The sequence below is a fragment of the Salvelinus alpinus genome, chromosome 16, assembly GCF_045679555.1.
Source record: "Salvelinus alpinus chromosome 16, SLU_Salpinus.1, whole genome shotgun sequence".
In the NCBI taxonomy this organism is placed as follows: domain Eukaryota; kingdom Metazoa; phylum Chordata; class Actinopteri; order Salmoniformes; family Salmonidae; genus Salvelinus; species Salvelinus alpinus.
In genome coordinates this window covers 29,629,347-29,652,151 of record NC_092101.1, presented here as the reverse complement: position 1 = coordinate 29,652,151, position 22,805 = coordinate 29,629,347, and the positions used below count along the sequence as shown (strand labels likewise).

At 42.6% G+C, this 22,805-nt stretch overlaps 1 protein-coding gene across 3 annotated transcripts in view; it reads right to left on the bottom strand.

The window, feature by feature from the left end:
* Nucleotides 1-21,773, bottom strand: part of LOC139541313 (mast/stem cell growth factor receptor Kit-like) — a 44,209-nt gene extending 22,436 nt beyond the window's left edge. The window contains exons 1-11 of one of the 3 annotated variants that reach the window (XM_071345824.1): nt 21,556-21,773; nt 14,450-14,704; nt 13,183-13,467; nt 12,910-13,049; nt 12,217-12,412; nt 11,818-12,004; nt 6,170-6,285; nt 5,759-5,873; nt 3,710-3,894; nt 779-885; nt 372-498 (exon numbers count right to left, since the gene is read on the bottom strand). In XM_071345824.1, coding sequence (XP_071201925.1) covers nt 372-498; nt 779-885; nt 3,710-3,894; nt 5,759-5,873; nt 6,170-6,285; nt 11,818-12,004; nt 12,217-12,412; nt 12,910-13,049; nt 13,183-13,467; nt 14,450-14,704; nt 21,556-21,610 — 1,768 coding nt within the window. In that variant the 5' untranslated portion in view covers nt 21,611-21,773. The remainder of the gene's footprint in view (nt 1-371; nt 499-778; nt 886-3,709; nt 3,895-5,758; nt 5,874-6,169; nt 6,286-11,817; nt 12,005-12,216; nt 12,413-12,909; nt 13,050-13,182; nt 13,468-14,449; nt 14,705-21,555) is intronic. The other 2 variants (XM_071345825.1, XM_071345826.1) reach the window with 2 other exon arrangements.
* Nucleotides 21,774-22,805: the final 1,032 nt, after the last annotated feature.

Genomic DNA, 22,805 nt, shown 5'->3' with positions numbered 1-22,805 from the left:
GAAAGCAGCTACATTAAATACATCATGCAGTTAGTGTATGCTCAGGGCTATTGTAAAAGTGTGACCAACTGGTGAGCAAATAGAGTGTAAATCCATCATTTTGAGACAGGCCCTGGGGATAAGGTATGATGTCACAACAAAGATACATTGGCTGGCTCCAAATAGCAAAACAAAAAACACTTATTTCAACACCTGCTGCTATCGATTGAAACACATAAAATAGACCTAGATAATATTAAAACAAACTGTATATCATACAGTTCTGGATTAGAGATTATACATACAGTATACTGTAAGAGATGTCTGGGGCATCCTCCCTGCTTGGGGATTACCAGTGCTTTTTCTGATGTGATGATAGCAAAGGAACTCACCGAAACGCAGTTTGTCCCGGGGGAACTCCCACTCGTGATCGTATGGGAGCTGGGTAGGGTCAATATACACGTAGTTGTTTCCGTGGATACCTTCAATGACTTTCCACTGGATCTGGTATTTGGGTTTCTGTGAGGCCAGCAGAGAGTTATATTAGGATAAGTACAGAGGACACCATTAAACTCACATCAATCGTGGTACTTCAGCATAGAGTTAGTTGACCTCTGTGAGTTAATGCGAATATGTTTTTAAAGGTGAGCTACTGTACCTTATCTTTGCCTATGACTTACTGAGTGTAATTTTCAAAGTTTATACAGGTGTGTAACCCTTTGTAGAAGTGGCTGTGATGTATGAGAAGAGGTGAGTTTGGATAGTTACCTGAGTAGAAGCAGTGAGTTTGGGTAGTTACCTGCAGGTACTTGTAGAAGAGCACTATGAGGATGAGGATGAGGAGGGCGGTTGCTGACACTATGCCAATCAGCAGAGGTGTGAAGAGCTCATGGGGAACTGTTCTTTCTGCAGGGACACACACCAGAGAGAGAGAGACATACATACAGTATCAGTGTAGCGTTAGAGATAGCTATATAACAGAGAGATAGATAACAGAGAGAGATATCAGTGTAACGTTGGAGATAGATATATAACAGACAGATAGATAAAAGAGAGAGATATCAGTGAAGAACACTGATAGACAAATCAGTTTTAATGTTAGGCAACATATTGGCCTTTAGCACTGTGCAGTATCATATGTCCTACATTGTTGTCTTTCAGTGATCACTCAAAGGTAATCAAATCATATTACTTGAATCAAACTGTGTTTTCTGTATTTTGTTAATTATTTTGTATACTATTTATTACCCAATTCCTTAATTCCCATTCTAGTTGTGCAGCATGCAGTAATGCTGTGCAGCATGATGTGGTGGTGCTGCTGCTGCTGTTGTTGTTATGTATAATATCTGTATAATGAGTCTTCTGTTCCTTTGTGTAGCGGTTTGTGATGTGTTATTGTTTTGCTAGCTCTGTACACTGGGGTGTAATAAGCTCTTTAGCCATAAGAGGCTTTCTCTCCATTTCAAATCATCTGAGAATGCAGAGTATGCAGGAACTAATCCTCTGTAAACCTGTTAGTGGCTTTTAAAGCTCTCCCTCCATCCCTATTTTATTCCCCTACAACTCCCTGGGTCCATGGAGGGCTGCGTCCAAAATTCCCACAGCATCTAAACACTCAGTGCGGCCAGGACTCCCACTGTGCGCCAGACTTCCCTGCACGTCTCCACACGTCTGTCCTGCTCTACAGAGCGGATCGCTAAAGCCTGGGCACATGGTCCCCGAGGTCTGTCCTGCTCTGCAGAGAGGAGCGCTAAAGCCTGGGCACATGCTCCCCGAGGTCTGTCCTGCTCTGCAGAGAGGAGCGCTAAAGCCTGGGCACGTGGTCCCCGAGGTCTGGCCTGCCTGGCTTTTTATTTATTATTTTTATTTATTTAAGAAAAAAATATTATTTATAATGACGGCCTACCCCGGCCAAACCCGGACGACAGTGGGCCAATTGTGCGCCGCCGTATGGGACTCCCAATCACAGCCGGATGTGATACCGTCTGGATTCGAACCATGGACCGTAGGGACGCCTCTTGCACTGAGATGCAGTGCCTTAGACCTCTGCGCCACTCGGGAGCACGGCTACACACACTCCTCGTCCATAATGCCCACCCACATGCCCACTGTGTCCAGGCAGCTACCCCTCCTCTACATCATACCAATCTTATCTTCATACCCACGCCAAGACAACTCTCTTTTCACTCTTGCTTCACCTGCCGTCATACTCCACTAGCGCATCCCACAGTATATAAACAGGATGTTCTAGATAGCTGGATTTGTGGTCCAAAAGTACTCTATACCCTACCACTGATGACCATGTATGCCAGTAAGTGATGACACATTATCACAAATCACACACATTTGTGGTATGTCGCTCTGCCTATGTTTACATAAGAGACTCCAGGCCTATATCAGTGTTTAATCTTGAACCTCTATCAATGGGTAAGATCTATGTCAAAATCCAAGTCGTTCATAAACATTCAGATGAACCAAATTGAGAAATGGTTTGGGTGCGTGTTGATGGTGCGTATAACTTCAACAACCTTGATCCACATAAAGAGAAACAGCTGTAACTCTGCACCTCAGGTTAGACATAATGGGAGAAGGAATGAGCTGTCTGACCTAAATGTTATTGGGTTTATCTGTACAAATTACAGATGGAAAGTAATGTAGTTCATGTAATGTAGTTTAGTTAGTACTGCATTAACGACATTAATTTATCAATATTTCATATTAAGTATTGTCTATAAAATATATAATATGAGAGAGGCCTGAATGGGATAGCCAGTCTGTAGAGGAACAACAACCAAACACAGACACCTTCCTGTCACTGTGTCCTCTCTAGGTTTGTTGACACTGTATTTAATTCTAATCCCAAAGTAGGGATATCCTAGGGATTAACACCAAACACATCAATTTAAAAACACACGGACAGGCTAGCTGACACCAGGACCACCAAGCATCCCCCCCTCCGCCAACAACTCCAACTCCTTGTGTATACTGCTTGTGTATTTGTATTTATTATGGATCCACATTAGCAGCTGCCAAAGCAGCAGCTACTCTTCCTGGGATCCAGAAAACTTAAGGCAGTTTATACAATTTTAAAAACATTACATTCACAGATTTCACAACACACTGTGTGTGTGTGTGTGTGTATGTGTGGGTTGGTGTGTGCGTGTGTGTGCATGTGTGTGCGAGAGAGAGAGAAAGAGAGAGGAGGGGGGTTACTTTAGTACTCTAGGAACCTTATGGCAGGTTTATGTACAGTAGATCACCTGAGTCCTCCTCAGGCCAACAGTTGTGAGGTACACAAATAGTCCATTGTTCACATTCACAAAACACAGCTATCGGCTGGTAAGGAAGACATCAGTTTATGAATGTATATCTGGGCCAATATGAAAAAGACTGAATGCTAAGTTTCAGGGAATGGGTCCATAGAGATAAGTTGTCTGAGCCGGTAGAGTCAGGAAAGTGAGGTGTCTGTGTTTTTCTCATGGAGTCTGCAAAGTGCTCTGCTCAGGGTGAGACAAGGCAAGGCTATGCAACATTCACCTCTTAAAACAACACATTTTTACCGGTTGTGCGTGCATGTGTTTTGAAAGTGTTTATCCAGGAATAATTGCTGACACACACAGTCACGCACACACATAGCAGGATGATGAGCTTCAATCCTATCACAGACGTACAGACAGCACCTTCCCAGTAACTGTATGTGTGTGTATGTGTGTGTGTCACCACAACTCACCACTGATAGAGAACAGTGTGAAGTCCTGCTCTCCCTCCACGGTGGCCACACACTCCAGCGTGTGGAATCTTCCTGTGGTGATGTTCAGCCTGCTCTCCACCTCCGTCTTCCCAAAGGAAGGACTCAACAACGTCACCGTGACAATGTCCTGCTCCTCCTGAGTGGCGTTCATCTGGTGGGAGCACCTGAGGGGGACAATGGGACAAACTGTCTACCAAACTAGTGTAACTGAATTTGGGTGTTGTTTTCAGTAGCTTTGAGTCCATTGTTTCATGTGGCACTAAACACAGCAGTTGTTATTGTAAAACGGATGAATGTACTGTTATGTACTGAGTATACAAACGGGAGACTAAGGGTTCACATTAGATCATGGACATTTAAAAGTGAGGAATGTTTGATTGAAATGCAAGTCATTTAGAGTCAACCATCCCCTCTTTCCCCAATTATGTTCACCATAAGTGCACTTCAAAATAACAGCCAGGTACAGAGAGTCTTTGGACAGCACTGGGGCATGACGCATACGAACATACATTGGTCTTAAATCAATGTTCCCAGATAAAACATCACTGTCCCAGGCTAAATCAATCCATCCCAATCCATGCCAGTCTTCCAGCGCAAACTAAAGGAACCCATACGATCCTCCACATCAGCTAAAACAACATTACCTTAGAGATACACAAAGTCCACAGAGTGAAAACATGCGTTATCCAATATCATCAAGTTACATTATGATGACAGCTATAATGTTGAAAGGGATTTGTCTGTTGTTTAAAGTAGAGCACAATGATTGGAAGAAGTAAAGAGTGCCCCATGCACGGCTCCACATTTCACAGCACCGTACCAAAAACAGCAGCTGTTTTCCACATACTGACAGGCCAAGTCACACTTAAAGAACATCTCAGAGCTTCTTCAGTGTATGTGTGTGCAGTATGTGTGTACAGTATGTGTGTACAGTATGTGTGTACAGTATGTGTGTGCGGTATGTGTGTTCTTTATGTGTGTGCAGTATGTGTGTAGAGTTTGTGTGTGCAGTATGTGTGTGAGTATGTGTGTGTTAATAGTCTAATAAATAACATGAGCTGGAGCACACTCAGAGAACATTATTTAGTGTGGAGCTGCTGACTAACGGCAAATAAACTGCAAGCTATCAAAAAATAAATAAAGAGAGTCGCACACTCTATATATATATAAACTATATATATAGAGTGTGAGACACTATTTATTTGTGTGTGCCAATAAAGTTGGATGTGTGGGCCAATAAAGGCTGATTTTAAACATTGAGGCATTCCAAAGACATTTTATACCATCACCTAGTACCTTAAGTATACAAAAAAATCAAATACACATGGCAAGGGTAACTGTAAGCATGTTTGTTTGAGTTGGACAGCTCTCTAAGTTGATTTGATCCTAATTGAAAGTGATTGGATAATGATTAGCCAATCGCCTCTGACTCATTATCAGTGTTTCCTGGGATTGGTGTTGCCATCATCATTATAAATAACTTCCGAGAACATACTGTCCAATCCCCAAATCATAACGTTCATCTCATTCCAAGCCAACAAACCAATCACAAATCACCTCTCTCCAAACCCTGATCACTTCAGTCCACCAACAAATAACACCTGTTCAATCCCACTTCTGCTTATTCTCTGGGAAGGTCAAGACAATTAGACAATTTTGAAACCCTCTCACTAAGGTCTGAAAAGACGTCTTCTCAAATCAAATAAAATTGTAATAGTTGCATTCACATATTTAACAGATATTATTGTGTAACAAAATTGTTGTGTTCCTAGCTCCAACAGTGCAGTATTATCTAACAATACACCACAATACACACAAATCTAAAAAGTAAAATAATGGAATTAAGATATATAGAAATATTAGGAAGAGCAACGTTGGAGGAAGTAGATAATGGGCTTCATTGCCAAAATCCTGAATTATCCCTTTAAGTCATTACAGTTAAATTTCTAAATTCCCTTGATCTATCAACACAGACCAATCATAGCATATCATTGGGAGTATGTGTGTGTGTTACCCCAGTGATCTCACCTCATATAAGGCTGTTCACAGTAGTACCAGGTGATCTGTGGGGCAGGGTATCCCTCAGCTACACATCGCACCTGTCCATCAACTGGGCCATCATGAGATACAATCTCTGGTTTACCTGAGCACAAACATGTTAGTGTTGATGCCAGGTGGGTATATATAGCATATAAATCAACTGTGATGCTCTGGATTACTGCAGTTTTGATGGTTGAGGGAGGGGGGCGAAAGAAGTGTTGGGCTTTAACACATATGCCAAATGGTCTGTGAAAATCTAGTCATAAATGCCATATCATGTTAATGATGAATTGCATCATATTGACAGTATGCAGAAGTGAAGTCTCGGACTGCCCATTTCCCAATATAATGTATGTGTGGCTCCAGGGCACCTTAAGATAATATAATGTCATGACTTACTGATAACGTAGACGGTAAATGACTGATTGATTGTTGCATCACCATTGGAGGCATAAAAGGTGTAGACTCCACTCTCTGACATTTTCAAACGCACCAGCCTGAGCTCACTGTTGTACCTGGTGATTAAATCAACCACAAAAATGTAAAAAGCAACTGGTGTTATTGCAGCTGATTTATTTAAGTAAACCACCTCATGATTAACACAGTACCAGGCTTGGTTCAGCAACTGCCCAATGATTCTTTACCACCAGAAAGCCGGTTATTTCCCCACAGTTTAACTGCACAGTATTACAGCACACACAAAAAGCCCAGAAGCACTAATTCATTTTTACTGAATTTCTCAGGCAGCTCTGGAGTGTGGTAAAGCAGGGCCAGGGAAAGGCTGGCTGTTGCATAAAAGTGTAATCATCTCTCAATGACCCAGGGCCAGTTAGGAACCAAAGGTGTTACATTTCAGTGAGAGGTTGTAATGAACATATTCATCATGTGATAGGCCCAGGGCAAGGAGAGTGTGTTTTTTTGTATTTGTGTGTGGACGTGTTTAACTATACTTGTTGGGACCAGAAGTCACCACGATAATAGTAAACTAATGAAAATTTGACCAACTGGGGACATTTTGTTGGTACCTACAATGTCAAATGCCATTTCTAGGGGTTTAGGGCTAAGGTTAGAATTAGTGTTAGAATTAGGTTTAAGAGCTAGGTTTAAGGTTAAGGTTAGGGTATATGTTAGGGAAAATAGGATTTTGAATGGGACTGAATTGTATGTGCCCACAAGGTTAGCTGTGCAAGAGTGTGTGTGTGTGTGTGTGTGTGTGTGTCAGGGTTTCCATTAGCCAGTAATTGCCGGATTTTGGCAGATTTTGGCAGATTTCTTTATTCCGCCCAAATTCTCCGGGATTGCCCTGCGGCTGAGGAGGGAGAGAAAGCGAGAGAGGAACCTTGGCCTAGCCTAATGTTGATTGCGAAGATGGAGGCCTTTTTCATTGAGTAAAACAAAAGTTAGAGAGTACGCCTATAGTGAAAAGTCTACAAGGCAGGGCTCCAGACTGTGACCATTTAGTTGCATTTTGCGACCCTTTGACTTGGTTGCGCAAGTAAAAAAATTAATTGGTTGCATCGGTGCGGGCTGCACATTAATTCACCTCACTAAAAACATCATATTTTTTAGGAGGTTAAAAACATGATTAGGTCAAACAGTAAAGTTCATTATCCTCATGATTCCTGTCATGAAAGTGTGTGCCTGCCTGCCCCTGTACCTGTTTCGCTGGGGCCTGTTTCTGTGTCCAGCGAGCCACTCTATCTCTCTCTCCTTTCCTGAGGATAAAAAATGCTCTGGGAGAAAGAAAAGTGTTCTGATTGTATAACATTTGAATATCCAGTTGCTGGGAAAACACAGCTATACTGTTGTCACAGAAGGAGTGAAGATGTTCTCAGCTTTCTGTAGGTATACTTTCTATTTCTCAACTCTTCAATTATAAGCTCAATAGCAACTATTTTTACAGATAGGGAGCTAGCGAAATGTGCATTGGCCATTGGGAGTGCATAGGCCTCATTGGACATTTCTTTGGACATTAAATGTACTGTTAAATTAATACATGGTTACTATGAGTGGGTATTATCTTTAGAGTTAGTGATATTGCTAATGTGTTTTGATTTTCCACTTACTCAGGTGGTGAATTAGCCTCAAATAAATTAGCCTATGATATTAGAGCACATAAGGATGCAAGCAACAACAAAAAATCTGAAAATTCTGGAGCTCTATTTGAAAAGTAAAATATAACAACAATTGCATCATTGTCTACCCACAATGCATGACAATCACTGGATTAGGTTGCACATTCAAATATTTTGAATCCCAACATCACAAGATAATGAAACAACATATTTCTTCAATACCATCTCAGTAGTCTATTACACTGTGAATGACTTTATAAGATGATAGGCCTACTATTTTTTTCTATTGTGTGATGGCACCATTTTTGGGGCTGGTGCCACCAGGAGAAAATGTTCATCTGGAGCTCTGCTACAAAGGTAAAGTCCTCCGTATGGAAAAGTTTTAATGTTGTAGTGAACAAAGATGAGAAGAATGTTGGCGTGGCCAAATGTAGGCTAATTTTTCATTAATTTATAATAATTTGTTTTATCATTATTTAATTTAAAAAAAATCATTGTTATTATTGTAGGCCTATTTATTAACCCAAACCAGTTATTTAAAATATGCAAAACGTGTTTTGTTTCATTCTGTTGAGACATTTTCATTGGCTAAATTAAGTTCGATCTGTCTTTTTAATTGTGTGCTCTGTAGATGGTTATAAGTAGGCATGTTGTAAAATAAATATCATTAACCCATTGCTGTCATTTGTTGGGTATAGTATGCACAAGCCTTTCTTGGTAATTGCTCCAATATAGCCTGTTCAAAACTTTTGTGAAGGTTTAAACCAGTTTGTAAGTGCATAGTTTAATTTTGTTGAGCCAGTTTCTTTGGCCAAAATAAGTTCCAACTGTAATGTTGTGTTTACCGAAATATAATTTATCCTGTTTGTATTTTCCAAAAAAACTATGGCTTGACATACTTTTGACATTACCCTAATGAAATGTAGAAACGTTTGTGAAGATTTGGTGTGGTGTGGCTAATAGCCTATTATTTTTATAGAATTTTTTTATGTTATTTAACCTTTATTTAACTAGGCAAGTCAGTTAATAACAAATTCTTATTTACAATGACGTCCTACCAAAAGGCAAAAAGGCCACTTGCGGGGACGGGTGCTGGGATTAAAAATAAAAAATAAATCAAATATAAATATAGGACAAAACACACATCACGACAAGAGAGACAACACAACACTACATAAAGAGAAACCTAAGACAACAACATAGCAAGGCAGCAACACATGACAACACAGCATGGTAACAACACAACATAACAACAACATGGTAGCAACACAACATGGTAGCAGCAAAAGCATGGTACAAACATTACTGGGCACAGACAACAGCACAAAGGGCAAGAAGGTAGAGACATCAATACATCACACAAAGCAGTCACAACTGTCAGTAAGAGTGTCCATGATTGAGTCTTTGAATGAAGAGATTGAGATAAAACTGTCCAGTTTGAGTGTTTTTAGCAGCTCGTTCCAGTCGCTAGCTGCAGCGAACTGAAAAAAGGAGCGACCCATGGATGTGTGTGCTTTGGGGAAATAAACAGAGTGTGACTGGCAGAACTGGTGTTGTATGTGGAGGATGAGGGCTGCAGTAGATATCTCAGATAGGGGGGAGTGAGGCCTAAGAGGGTTTTATAAATAAGCATCAACCAGTGGGTCTTGCGATGGGTATACAGAGATTACCAGTTTACAGAGGGGTATAGAGTACAGTGATGTGTCCTATAAGGAGCATCAGTGGCAAATCTGATGGCCGAATGGTAAAGAACATCTAGCCACTCGAGAGCACCCTTACCTGCCGATCTATAAATTACGTCTCCGTAATCTAGCATGGGTAAGATGGTCATCTGAATCAGGGTTAGTTTGGCAGCTGTGGTGAAAGAGTAGAGATTACGATAGAGGAAACCATGTCTAGATTTAACCTTAGCCTGCAGCTTTGATATGTGCTGAGAAGGACAGTGTACCATCTAGCCATACTCCCAAGTACTTGTATGAGGTGACTATCTCAAGCTCTAAACCCTCAGAGGTAGTAATCACACCGGTGGGGAGAGGGGCATTCTTCTTACCAAACCACATGACCTTTGTTTTGGAGGTGTTCAGAACAAGGTTAAGGGCAGAGAAAGCTTGTTGGACACTAAGAAAGCTTTGTTGTAGAGCATTTAGCACAAAATCCGGGGAGCCGCCACCTGAGTATAAGACTGTATCATCTACATATAAATGGATGAGAGAGCTTCCTACTGCCTGCCTGCTGTTGATGTAGATTGAGAAGAGCGTGGGGCCTAGGATCGAGCCTTGGGGTACTCCCTTGGTGACAAGCAGTGGCTGAGACCGCAGATTTTCTGACTTTATACACTGTACTCTTTGAGAGAGATAGTTAGCAAACCAGGCCAAAGACCCCTCGGAGACACCATATACTGCAGGTCTATGATATGAAGACAGTGCGCACCGGTGCTCCAAATGACTCCGACAGCTGAATGAGGTGAGGAAGAACGTTTTAGGCTTACCAGAAGGACTCCTATAATATAAAAATATGATGCTCATCTTTCAAAAAAATATAAAAATTGACAATTTACGAATTAGCCTCTTTCTGTACGCTTATATCTGTATAACAGACAGAGTAACCTATCAGACAAGTATAAATGAATTAATCTCAGTGTCGTAGCATGCCACAGGCATATCTCTATCTCTCTGGGGCTAGGCCTAAACTTCTCTTCCTTTATATTATTACATCAATAGACCTACCCAGCAAACAGGGAACGTCCTGATGACATTCGGCAACATTCCCACTATGTTATCACACTAACATTCTGGGAAGGTTCTAAGAACATAATTTGATGGTACCAAGGGAATGTTCTCTGGGGGATCTTCGTCTAGTTCCCTGTAAGTTCACAGGACGTCATTGAGGACCATGTCAGGACTGTTTTTAGGACATTCTCAGGACTTTCATCTTACTAGTCCTCAGGAAATCGTGTAATAGCCCCAATGGAACGTTCTTTGGGGGACCTTTGTTTAGTTTCCTTGAAGTTCCCAGGATGTCACTGAAGACCATGTCAGGAACATGGCAGGAACTTTTTAGGACATTCATTTTACTAGTCGTTAGGATGTCACGTGATGGTCCCAATGAAACGTTCTCAGGTTTGTTCCAGGGATGTTTTTAGGACGTTGAGTCATGGTCCCCTAAAGGTTTTTTCTAGTTCCCGGTTGGTCCCAGGGACATTCCCGGGGATGTTTTTAGGACATTATTGGGATGTTGAGTCATGGTCCCCTGGAGGTTTTGTCTAGTTACTGGTTGGTCCCGCGGACATCCCCAGGACATTCTTGGGACGTTGTGTGAAGGTCCCCTGAACATTCTTGGGGGATTGTATCATGGTCCCCTGGAGGTTCTTGTCAGGTGATGGTCCCAGTTGTCTCAGTGTATTTTTATTATATATCATTTTGGGGGGGTATTTTACCTTATTTTTCTCCCCAATTTCAATCTTGTCTTATCACTGCAACTCCCCAACGGGCTCGGGAGGCGAAGGTCGAGTCATGCGTCCCCCGAAACATGACCCGCCAAACCACGCTTCTTAACACCCGCCACTTAACCCGGAAGCCAGCCGCACCAATGTGTCAGAGGAAACATTGTTCAACTGACGACCGAGGTTAGCCTGTTTGTTACCGGTTGGTCCCGGGGACATCCCCAGGATGTTCTTGGGACATTGTGTCAAGGTCCCTTGAACATTCTTGGGGGATTGCGTCATTGTCCCCTGGAGATTCTTGTCAGGTGATGGTCCCAGTTGTCTTGGGAGGCCAATATCTGTAATTTATTGATGGCACGGGCTGCGTGGGTGGATGGCCTAATGGGTTACGCACCCAATGCATATGGATGACAGGTCAATTTCTTTAATGTCTGATAAATAAAATCTTACCGGTCACTTGTCCAGCGCCAAATTATCCTAACGGAAACCCTGGTGGATGAGTGTGTGTGTTTGTTTGCGTGTGTGTGTACCTGTGTTGGTGGTTCTGTTTGGTGATGACATGATCAGAGGTGTTCCTCAGCTGCTGGCCTGAGAAGCTCCAGGAGAAGGTGTGTGGTTTGGGATAGGCCTCCATGTCCACATGCAGGGACAGACTCTCCCCAGCACGCACACGCACAGAACTGTTATCTGACGGAGCCAGGTTGATGAAACCTCTATCTGGAAGACATACAATAACCCACAGGTCAGACACATTGACAGTCACCCACATGAAAATACCTTTGACTCTTCTTAACAAAACCACTCCATTTCCACTTACATTTTCAAATGAGTGTTGCGATAGTTTCACGTTAAGGAAATACATAATACAACCCATTCAAATGGAGAATTTCAATATAGATCAGAAGTGCACTGCAATGCCATATACTCACCATAGACGTCCAGCCAGATTGACTCAGAGCTGATCCCCCTCTCATTCTGACCCTCACATCGATATCTCCCAGAATTCTGTGTCCCGACAGAGTTGACTTGGAGTGTAGCGCTGCGGACGTGTGTGATGGGCTCAGTCAGGATGCGTGAGCCATTCTCCACTGCCGGTTGCTGTGGATACGAAGCCCACACGGCATCCTGTCAATCAACACCCAGAGATCTATAGAGATTAACCCTGTCTGGTCTGGGCTGCATTCCTTCCCTCCCCGGGCAGGGGGACAGGAGGGCTTACATCACACACACACACACACACACACACACACACACACACACACACACACACACACACACACACACACACACACACACACACACACACACACACACACACACACACACACACACACACACACACACACACACACACACACACACACACACACGCACACACCTCAGGACCCTGAGACTCAGTAAACATACAAACACAGCCAACTGAACATCACACTAATTTCTCAAGATACTGATGTTTCAGACTTGGAACATTTTGGACTCTCTAGAAAATATAAAAAGACATTTAACTTTTGCTCTATTTCAGTAAAAATCTATTTTCCAATCAGTCTATTGGAGAGCTGTCCTATAGGTATCCCTCCAGCCTCGCTGGCCAACCCCTCAGAGAGAGGGCAAAGGGTTCTCACCGTGCCCGGCGGAGCGGCCCACTTCAGCTTGATGTCTCCGTTGACGTTGGTGGTGCTGCAGGTCAGGGTGAGATTCTGGCCCCGCGTCAGGACCACCCTCTTGGGCCCACGCAACTCAATCACAGGGGGCACATCTGGGACTGAGTAAAACATGTGAGAATATCAAATAAACTATGTCACGGATACAGTACTTCACATCCCAGAACACAAACACAGGAGTGATTGTGTTAGTGCCTACATGCACAGATGCACGCACAGTTAATGTTATTTTACCTGGTCGCACAGTCAGATCATAGCTGTGTGATTTAACGCGGGCACCGCCCAGTCTGCCAGTGCAGATGTAACAGCCCTCAAAGGCCTTCTTAGTGTCATAGATAACCATGCCCCGCTCCAGGCTGGCAGCATAGTCGAGATCATTAGGGAGGGCACCGCCATGGCATGGCTCCAAGCGCAGGTTGACCACTCTCGGGTCGGTTGCTAGGCAGGGGATGGAGGCACTGTCTCCCGCACGAGTCAGGATACTGAACACAATGGTCTTTCTAAAGACATTATCAGGATCTGCCCAAAAAAATGACTTTAAATCAACAGTGTGGTATGAAAACAGTCTCAGATATATGGAACGATGTCCAGAGTACATGTGCTGTATGTATAGTACTGAGAGAAGAGATTAGGAGATAGTGCTAATTATGTTATTCAAACATGGAGACAGATCCAGTTTGATCTTTAGCCAACAATCAATCAATTAGTGACACACATATACACACACACACACTGTAGGCACTTTCCAAGAAATAAGCAGTTATTTTTTTTATTTAACCTTTATTTAACTAGGCAAGTCAGTTAAGAACAAATTCTTATTTACAATGACGGCCTACCACGGGCAAACCCGGAAGACACTGGGCCAATTGTGCGCCGCCCTATGGGACTCCCAATCATGGCTGGATGTGATACAGCCTGGATACAAGCCAGGGACTGTAGTGATGCCTCTTGCACTGAGACGCAGTGCCTTAGACCGCTGCGCACCTCAGGAGCCCAGATGCACTGCCATATGGACATGGCACGATCCAAAGACTGATCCAAAGACTGATCAATCCAGTAAACACCTTCATGCACAAACATACCCACACACAGTGCCCCTCCAAAAAAAGATTTCATTACTTGTTCTGCCTCAAATAAATGTTCACAAGCCTCTCAGAGGCTTACCTTTCTCGTATGCACACTTTCTCCCACCCACTCTTTCTCACTCACTCACGCACTCACTCATACCCTTATACCAGTGGATCTCAATCCTGGGGACACAAAGGGGTGCACTTTTTTGTTTTGCCCTAACACTACACACCCGATTCAAACCATCAACTCGTCATCAGGCTTTGATGATTTGAGACAGGTGTGTAGTGTTAGGGGGGAAAAACAAAATGTGCACCCCTTTGGGTCCCCAGGACCAGGATTGAGAGCCACTGCCTTATACACATAAAAACTCCCACATACATGCCCACACATGCAAACAGGGCTATGAATGTTGACTCAGAAAGAAACACACCTTTGACGTAGACGTAGATAGAGCTCTGCTCTCCGGTTCTCTCCTCCAGACAGATGTATCGGCCCATGTGGCCAGGCTGAGCTCTGGGAATTTTCAGGACGGACGACCCATTAGTCCGCTCCTCGCCCCTCAGTTTGGGGCGATCCTCCCGCTTCCACTGCACCACCTGGTCACCCTGGCAAAGCAGGCTGAAGGGGATGTTGAGTGGAATGACCAGGTGGAGGCCTCTGGGGGTGATGGTGGGTCTGGCGCTACCTGTAGTAACATGGTTGGGATGGTCATTAAAGTATAGATCAAATAGGCTCTGGATATCATGCACATAGTCACTGAAAACGTAATCACAAAACGCCACAGTCCTCACTCAGCGCCATATAACACACGTTTAACAGAATGGCGTAAATAAGTAAGTACAAGTGCCTATCATTAACAGCAAAGAGTGCACTGCAGGTACTTCAACAGTAATAGTCGGCTAGAAATCAGAGGAGGCTGGTGGGAGGAGACATAGGAGTATAGGCTCATTGTAATGGCTGGAAGGGAATAAATAGAACAGTATCAAACACATCAAACATACGGAAACAACATTAATTTAATGTATTCCATCCCAGCCATTACAATGAGCCCATCTTCCTATAGCTCCTCCTACCAGCCTCCTCTGCTAGAAATGTATGTCAACACTAAGGACGGGTAGACAAGACCCTCAGAGCTTGTTTTGCATGCACTTTGATATTAATACAAATCATTATCATAGCACTCCTAGCAACATATTGACAACACTTTATGACTGAAAAATGACAGGTGAGTTATCGCTTTGGCAAAGATGTAAAACAATGCACCATGTACAATTCTTGGCACAACTTGAAATCTACCTGCAGCAATATCAGCACGGGAGGAGTGTCATATTGATTTTGTCTTGAACGACAAACAAGTTATCTCCCGTCCCATTCCCTATGTGCCCTTCGGCTCTCAACCCGACAGAAATGTTACGGTATGAAATAGTCAACTAGAACACTTTGAATAAAGCCTAAATAGAATTTGGCAGAGGATGGGTTAGAACAGTGGAAAAGAAAAATCACCCACAGGCAACACAAAATAAACTGCAGAGCAGACAACCCCTGCACAGGTGAGATGTAGGCAGAACTGGCCTACCTGGGCATTGCGTCCAGGACAAAGACTCGCCAGGTACAACGTACTGTGCGCTGCTCTCTTTAACAGACCACCAACCAGCCAAAGCCCACCATGCAGAACAACCTGGACTCAAAGCACTTTGTATTATTATGTTCGTAAATCTGAGACACCCCATATTGCATTGCTTGTTACGTTTTGTATGGTATGTATTAATTTGTGGATGTCCATCACCCATTTAGTATGATACAGTGGTTTGCGAAAGTATTCACCCCCTTGGCATTTTTCCTATTTTTTTGCCTTACAACCTGGAATTAGAATAGATTTTGGGGGGGTTTGTGTCATTTGATTTACACAACTTGCCTACCACTTTGAAGATGCTAAATATTTTTTATTGTGAAACAAACAAGAAATATCACACAAAAAAATAAAAACGTATCTAAGCATATCTATTCACCCCCCAAAGTCAATACTTTGTAGAGCCACCTTTTGTAGCAATTACAGCTGCAAGTCTCTTGGGGTATGTCTCTATAAGCTTGGCACATCTAGCCACTGGGATTTCTGACCATTCTTCAAGGCATAACTGCTCCAGCTCCTTCAAGTTGGATGGGATCCGCTGGCGTACAATTGGATTGAGGTCTGGGCTTTTTGAGGTCTGGGCTTTGACTAGGCCATTCCAAGACATTTAAATGTTTCCTCTTAAACCACTCGAGTGTTGCTTTGGCAGTATGCTTAGTGCCATTGTCCTGCTGGAAGTTGAACCTCCATCCCAGTCTCAAATCACTGAAACAGGTTTCCCTCAAGAATTTCCCTGTATTTAGCACCATCCATCATTCCTTCAATTCTGACCAGTTTCCCAGTCCCTTCCGATGAAAAACATCCCCACAGCATGATTCTGCCACCACCATGGGATGGTGTTCTCGGGGTGATGAGAGGTGTTGGGTTTGTGCCAGACATAGCGTTTTCCATGATGGTCAAAAAGCTCAATTTTAGTCTCATCTGACCAGAGTACCTTCCATATGTTTGGGGAGTCTCCCACATGCCTTTTGGCGAACACCAAACGTGTTTGCTTATTTATTTCCTTTAAGCAATGGCTTTTTTCTGGCTACTCTTCCGTAAAGCTAAACTCTGTGGAGTGTACGGCTTAAAGTGGTCCTATGGACAGATACTCCAATCTCCGCTGTGGAGCTTTGTAGCTCCTTCAGGGTTATCTTTGGTCTCTTTGTTGCCTCTCTGCTTAATGCCCTACTTGCCTGTTCCATGAGTTTTGGTGGGCGGCCCTCTCTTGGCAGGTTTGTTGTGGTGCCATATTCTTTCCTTTTTTTAACAATGGATTTAAATGGTGCTCCGCGGGATGTTCAATGTTTCTGATATTTTTTTATAACCCAACCCTGATCTGTACTTCTCCACAACTTTGTCCCTGACCTGTTTGGCAAGCTCCTTGGTCTTCATGGTGCTGCTTGCTTGGTGGTGTTGCAGACTCTGGGACCTTTCAGAACAGGTGTACATATACTCAGATCATGTGACAGATCACGTGACACTTAAATTGCACACAGGGGGACTTTATTTAATTAATTATATGACTTCTGAAGGTAATTGGTTGCACCAGATGTTATTTATGGTCTTCATAGCAAAGGGGTGAATACATATGCATGCACTACCCCCCCCCAAAAAATTGAATTTCTTTAAAAAAATATATATATATTTTTCACTTAACCAATTTGGACTATTTTGAGAATGTCCATTACATGAAATCCAAATAAAAATACATTTAAATTATAGGTTGTAATGCAACAAAATATGAAAAGCGCCAAGAGGGATTAACACTTTTGCAAGGCACTGTATGTTACGAATTTGCAAAAAGTACAATATGTAATGAATTTGCAAAACGTGTTATATGTTATTAATTTGCAAAACGTACAATATGTTACAAATTTGCTAAATGAATGATATGTATTACATTCTAGCTAGGTGGCTAACGTTTGCTAGCCTGCTAACGTTAGCTAGGCTAGAGGTTAGGGTTAGGGGTCAGGGTTAAGTTTAAGTTTAGGAGTTAGGTTAAAGGATTAAGGTTTGGGTTAGGGGAAGGAGAAGGATTAGCTAAAATGGTTAAGGTTAGGTGAAGGGTTTAGCTAAAAGGTTTAAGTTTAGGGTTAGGAGAAGGGTTAGCGAACATGCTAAGTAGTTGCAAAGTAGTTAAACGCAGTAAAAATTGAAATGTTGCAAAATTGTCTAAAATGCTAAAGTTGTCCGTGATGAGATTCAAACTCGCATCCCTTGGGTTGATAGACGTTCAGGCAGCAGGTTAGGTGAAGGTTTGGTAAAACGTTAGGGTTAGCTAACATGCTAAGTAGTTGCAAAGTAGCTAAAAACTTTCTAATTAGCTCAAATGCTAAAGTTGACCGTGATGAAATTCGAACTCGCAACTTTTAGGTTGATAGACATTCGCAGCATATGCCCACCAATCCACCCTACATTAGTTTTTGGTCAAGAACACTAAGGCAACCTGCCTAAATTACTACCGACCCGTAGCACTCACGTCTGTAGCCATGAAGTGCTATGAAAACCTGGTAATGGCTCACATCAACACCATTATCCCAGAAACCCTAGACCCACTCCAATTTGCATACCGCCCCAACAGATCCACAAACAATGCAATCTATATTGCACTCAACACTGCCCTTTCCCACCTGGACAAAAAGAACACCTACGTGAGAATGCTGTTCATTGACTACAGCTCAGCGTTCAACACCATACTGCCCTCAAAGCTCATCACTAAGCTAAGGACCCTGGAACTGAACACCTCCCTCTGCAACTGGATCCTGGACTTCTTGGTGGGCCGAAACCAGGTGGTAAGGGTATGTACCAACATATCCGCCACGCTGATCCTCAACACGGGGGCCCCTCAGAGGTGTATGCTCAGGCTCCTCCTGTACTCCCTGTTCACTCATGACTGCATGGCCAGGCATGACTCCAACACCATCATCAAGTTTGCCGATGACACAGCAGTGGTAGGCCTGATCACCGACAATGATGAGACAGCCTATAGGGAGGAGGTCAGAGACCTGGCTGTGTAGTGCCAGGACAACAACCTCTCCCTCAACGTGATCAAGACAAAGGAGTTGATTGTGGACTAAAGGAAAAGGAGGGCCGAGCATGCCCCCATTCTCATCGACAGGGCTGTAGTGGAGCAGGTTGAGAGCTTCAAGTTCCTTGGTGTCCACATCAAACAAACTATCATCGTCCAAACACACTAAGTTAGTCGTGAAGAGGGCACTACAAAACCTATTTCCCCTCAGGAGACTGAAAAGATTTGGCATTTGTAACGGTTGTGAAATGGCTAACTAGTTAGCGGGTACGCGCTAATAGCGTTTCAATCAGTTACGTCACTTGCTCTGAAACCTAGAAGTAGTGTTTCCCCTTGCTCTGCAAGGGCCGCGGCTTTTGTGGAGCGATGGGTAACGATGCTTCGTGGGCGACCGTTGTTGATGTGTGCAGAGGGTCCCTGGTTCGCGCCCGAGGTCAGGGCAAGGGGACGGTTTAAGGTTATACTGTTACATTGATGTTGTTGACCCGGATCACTGGTTGCTGCGGAAAAGGAGGAGGTTGAAAGGGGGGTGAGTGTAACGGATGTGAAATGGCAAGCTAGTTAGCGGGTACGCGCTAATAGCGTTTCAATCAGTTACGTCACTTGCTCTGAAACCTAGAAGTAGTGTTTCCCCTTGCTCTGCAAGGGCCGCGGCTTTTGTGGAGCGATGGGTAACGATGCTTCGTGGGCGACCGTTGTTGATGTGTGCAGAGGGTCCCTGGTTCGCGCCCGTGTCGGGGCGAGGGGACGCCATAAAGTTATACTGTTACACATGGGTCCTCAGATCCTCAAAAGGTTCTACAGCTGCACCATCGAGAGCATCCTGACTGGTTGCATCACTGCCTGCTGTGGCAACTGCTCGGCATCCAACTGCAAGGCACTACAGAGGGTAGTGCGTACGGCCCAGTACTTCACTGGGACTCCCAATCATGGGAGCAAAGCTTCCTGCTATCCAGGACCTCTACACCAGGCGGTGTCAGAGGAAGGACCTAAAAATTGTCAAAGACTCCAGCCACCCTCGTCATGGACTGTTCTCTCTGCTTCCGCATGGCAAGCAGTACCGGAGCACCAAGTCTAGGTCCAAAAGGCTTCTTAACAGCTTCTACCCCCAAGCCATAAGACTCCTGTATAGCTAATCAAAGGGCTATTCAGGCCCCTCTTTAACGCTGCTGCTACTCTCTGTTTATTATCTATGCATAGTCACTTTAACTCTAACTACATGTACATATTACCTCAATTACCTTGACTAACCGGTGGCCCCGCACATTGACTCTGTACCGGTACCCCCTGTATATAGCCTTGCTATTGTTATTTGACTGCTGCTGTTTAATTATTTGTTATTTATATTTTCTGTTTTTTACTTAAGACTTATTTTTCTTAAAACTTCTTAAAGCATTGTTGGTTAAGTGCTTGTAAGTAAGCATTTCATTGTAAGGTTGTATTCGGTGCATGTGACAAATACCATTTGATTTGATTAATGTAACCATACGTAAAGTAAAGTCCAATTAGGAATGGGCCGACGTGTTAATGTTCAATCCTAAGGAACCAAAGTGTAATAGAAGTGAAGATTGGTGTTCTGTTTTTATATTTTTATAAGTGGAGTGTCTCGGATTTACGTACAGAATAATACGAAATGCTTTGACCAAGTTGTGCAGGGAAATTCCCTCCACTCTACTCCACTCTATAGACGAAAGCATTCCTCTATTTCAGGAAGCATCACTTCACAGGATAACTGACATTATTTATCTGCCTTTGCCTGATTTCAAGTGGGTGTTGTTTGGATTGATTATTCAACCATGTAAGCAATTACAAGCAGAGTTAGGCCTACCATTGACAACTCAATATTGCTCAATAAACCTTAAATGAAATCTATAAGTGAGGCATGTAATTATAGGTGAGACATTAAATGCACTGGTGAGGCATGTTGTAAGTTCTATAAAAAATGTGTTATATGGTCCATGAAGGCCTAACACAAACACAATTACAAGGCTTAAAAAACGGAGATTTAATGCAAATGTTGATATAAAATTGTTGATTTGAAAATGTATGACAAAAGTTTCTCTGTATAGGCTAGGCTAATGGTCACAAAAATTATATTAAACGCTACAGACCCACAGGTCTATGCAAAACTAACTCTTAGAAAATGCCCCTGCTTATTTACCTACTTCTAAGAAATGTCTCGACATTTCCATAATGACAGTTATTGCTGAGATGACAAGATATGACTAGCACAGCGCTTATCTGAGCCAATGACTCGAGGCTCTTGGAAAATAACAAGCCATTTAGCGAGCATATACAAACAGTCGTACTAGACTATTGAACTAACATTCCCAAATAATTTAGTTGATCAAAACAAGTGTCATTCTTTAATTGAAAAAATATTCCTAATTGTAATGTCTAACAAGTATTTTAGACTACAACGAGGTCACTTATCATTCTGTGCATAAATAAATCGGTGTTTATTTACTTTTTGCCAATGCTCCGTGCTGTGCCCGGTCCACTAGATTCATTATTGAGAAGAACGCAACCTGATGCTGAGCGCACAAATATCCAATTTCCTCATTAGGTTTCAGTGATTAACTAAAAATGACCAGGTACAGGGTAACCAACAGGCTATCTCTACATCCTGAACGATAAAGTTCTAATCTGCTGAAAAAAAGTGTATGCTAGGTTACAATACAATTCTTAACTGTAGAAATTGCATATTTATAGCGCACCAATATATATATAATAATGAACAAAACAGTGGCAACAAATCTATTTAGTACAGTGACCAAGGTGATCATGTTCGTGAAGTGTGATCAATCACCAAGTGGTTAAAATAAACTTATGTAAAACAACAACTACCCCCACAACTGTTGGCAGAGAGACAATGTTGACCAATATTATGTCTTACCTGTTTGGAAGGATAACTGCAACAAGACAGAAAACAGTACCCAGTGGTATTCCATTATTACAATTCCATCTATATTGCAGTGCAGTGCCAATGTCTGCTCTGAAGAGCTCGCGCTTGTAAATGCCGCGGATTGCTCCGCAGTTGAGTGAAGGCTTAAAACATGCAGATGAACGTCTTAAACGCTCATTGCACAGGGGTATTGTGTTGAAGTACTAGGATCAACGGGTGGTGATGTTGTGTTGAACTGCGTCTATAGAGGTCGTTCGTGGGCAGGGTGCGGGTTGTGTGGCATCAACAATAATAAGCATTTCAATTACATTCCATGCATGCCAGAACTTCACAGCAATACTTTGCATTAGAAGCATAGCCGCGGGAAGCACTGAAAAAATAAATAATAATACTATATCATTTTTTATCAATATCTTTTCACAAAAGTAGTGGCTTTACTAGTATTAACATACCAATATAGACAATTACAATTGTTCAGCATCTCTGCTTTGGCAAAAAAGGTAGTTGTATAATTAAGAACAGTATCTTGCAGGATTCAATAGTTGGAATTGTAAGAGTTGTTGCACTGTCCCTTTCTCTGCGATTGTCATTCTAATGGAATCCAGAATGAGCAAAACCCTGTCCTCAAACATTTACATCAAAATGTGCAAAGTTATGGGCAAAGACCCAAAACATACACATCAAATTAAATATTTGTATTGATTAAATAACGTGGTACATGAAGCCCCACCAAAACACCAAAAAACACCATTCCAAGGTTTAACAAACTGAGTTTGAATGCAAATGTTGAGATAAAAATTGTTGACATAAAAATGTATGACAAACGCCTCTCTGCATAGGCTAGGCAGAGTAGGTCTATGCAAAACCAACTCTTAGAAAATGACACTGCTTATTTGCATACTTCTAAGGAATTCCTCGACATTTCCATAATGACAGTTGCTGAGATGACAAGATATGACTAGCACAGCGCTTATCTGAGCCAATGACTCGAGGCTCTTGGAAAATAACAAGCCATTTAGCGAGCATATACAAACAGCCGTACTAGACTATTGAACTAACGTTCCCAAATCATATAGTTGATCAAAACAAGTGTCATTCTTTAATTGAAAAAATATTCGTAATGTCTAACAATTTGTTTAGCCAACAACGAGGTCACTTATCAATCTGTGCATGAAGAAATCGCTGTTAATTTACTTTTTTCCAATGTCTCCGTGCTGTGCCCGGTCCAATAGATTAATTAT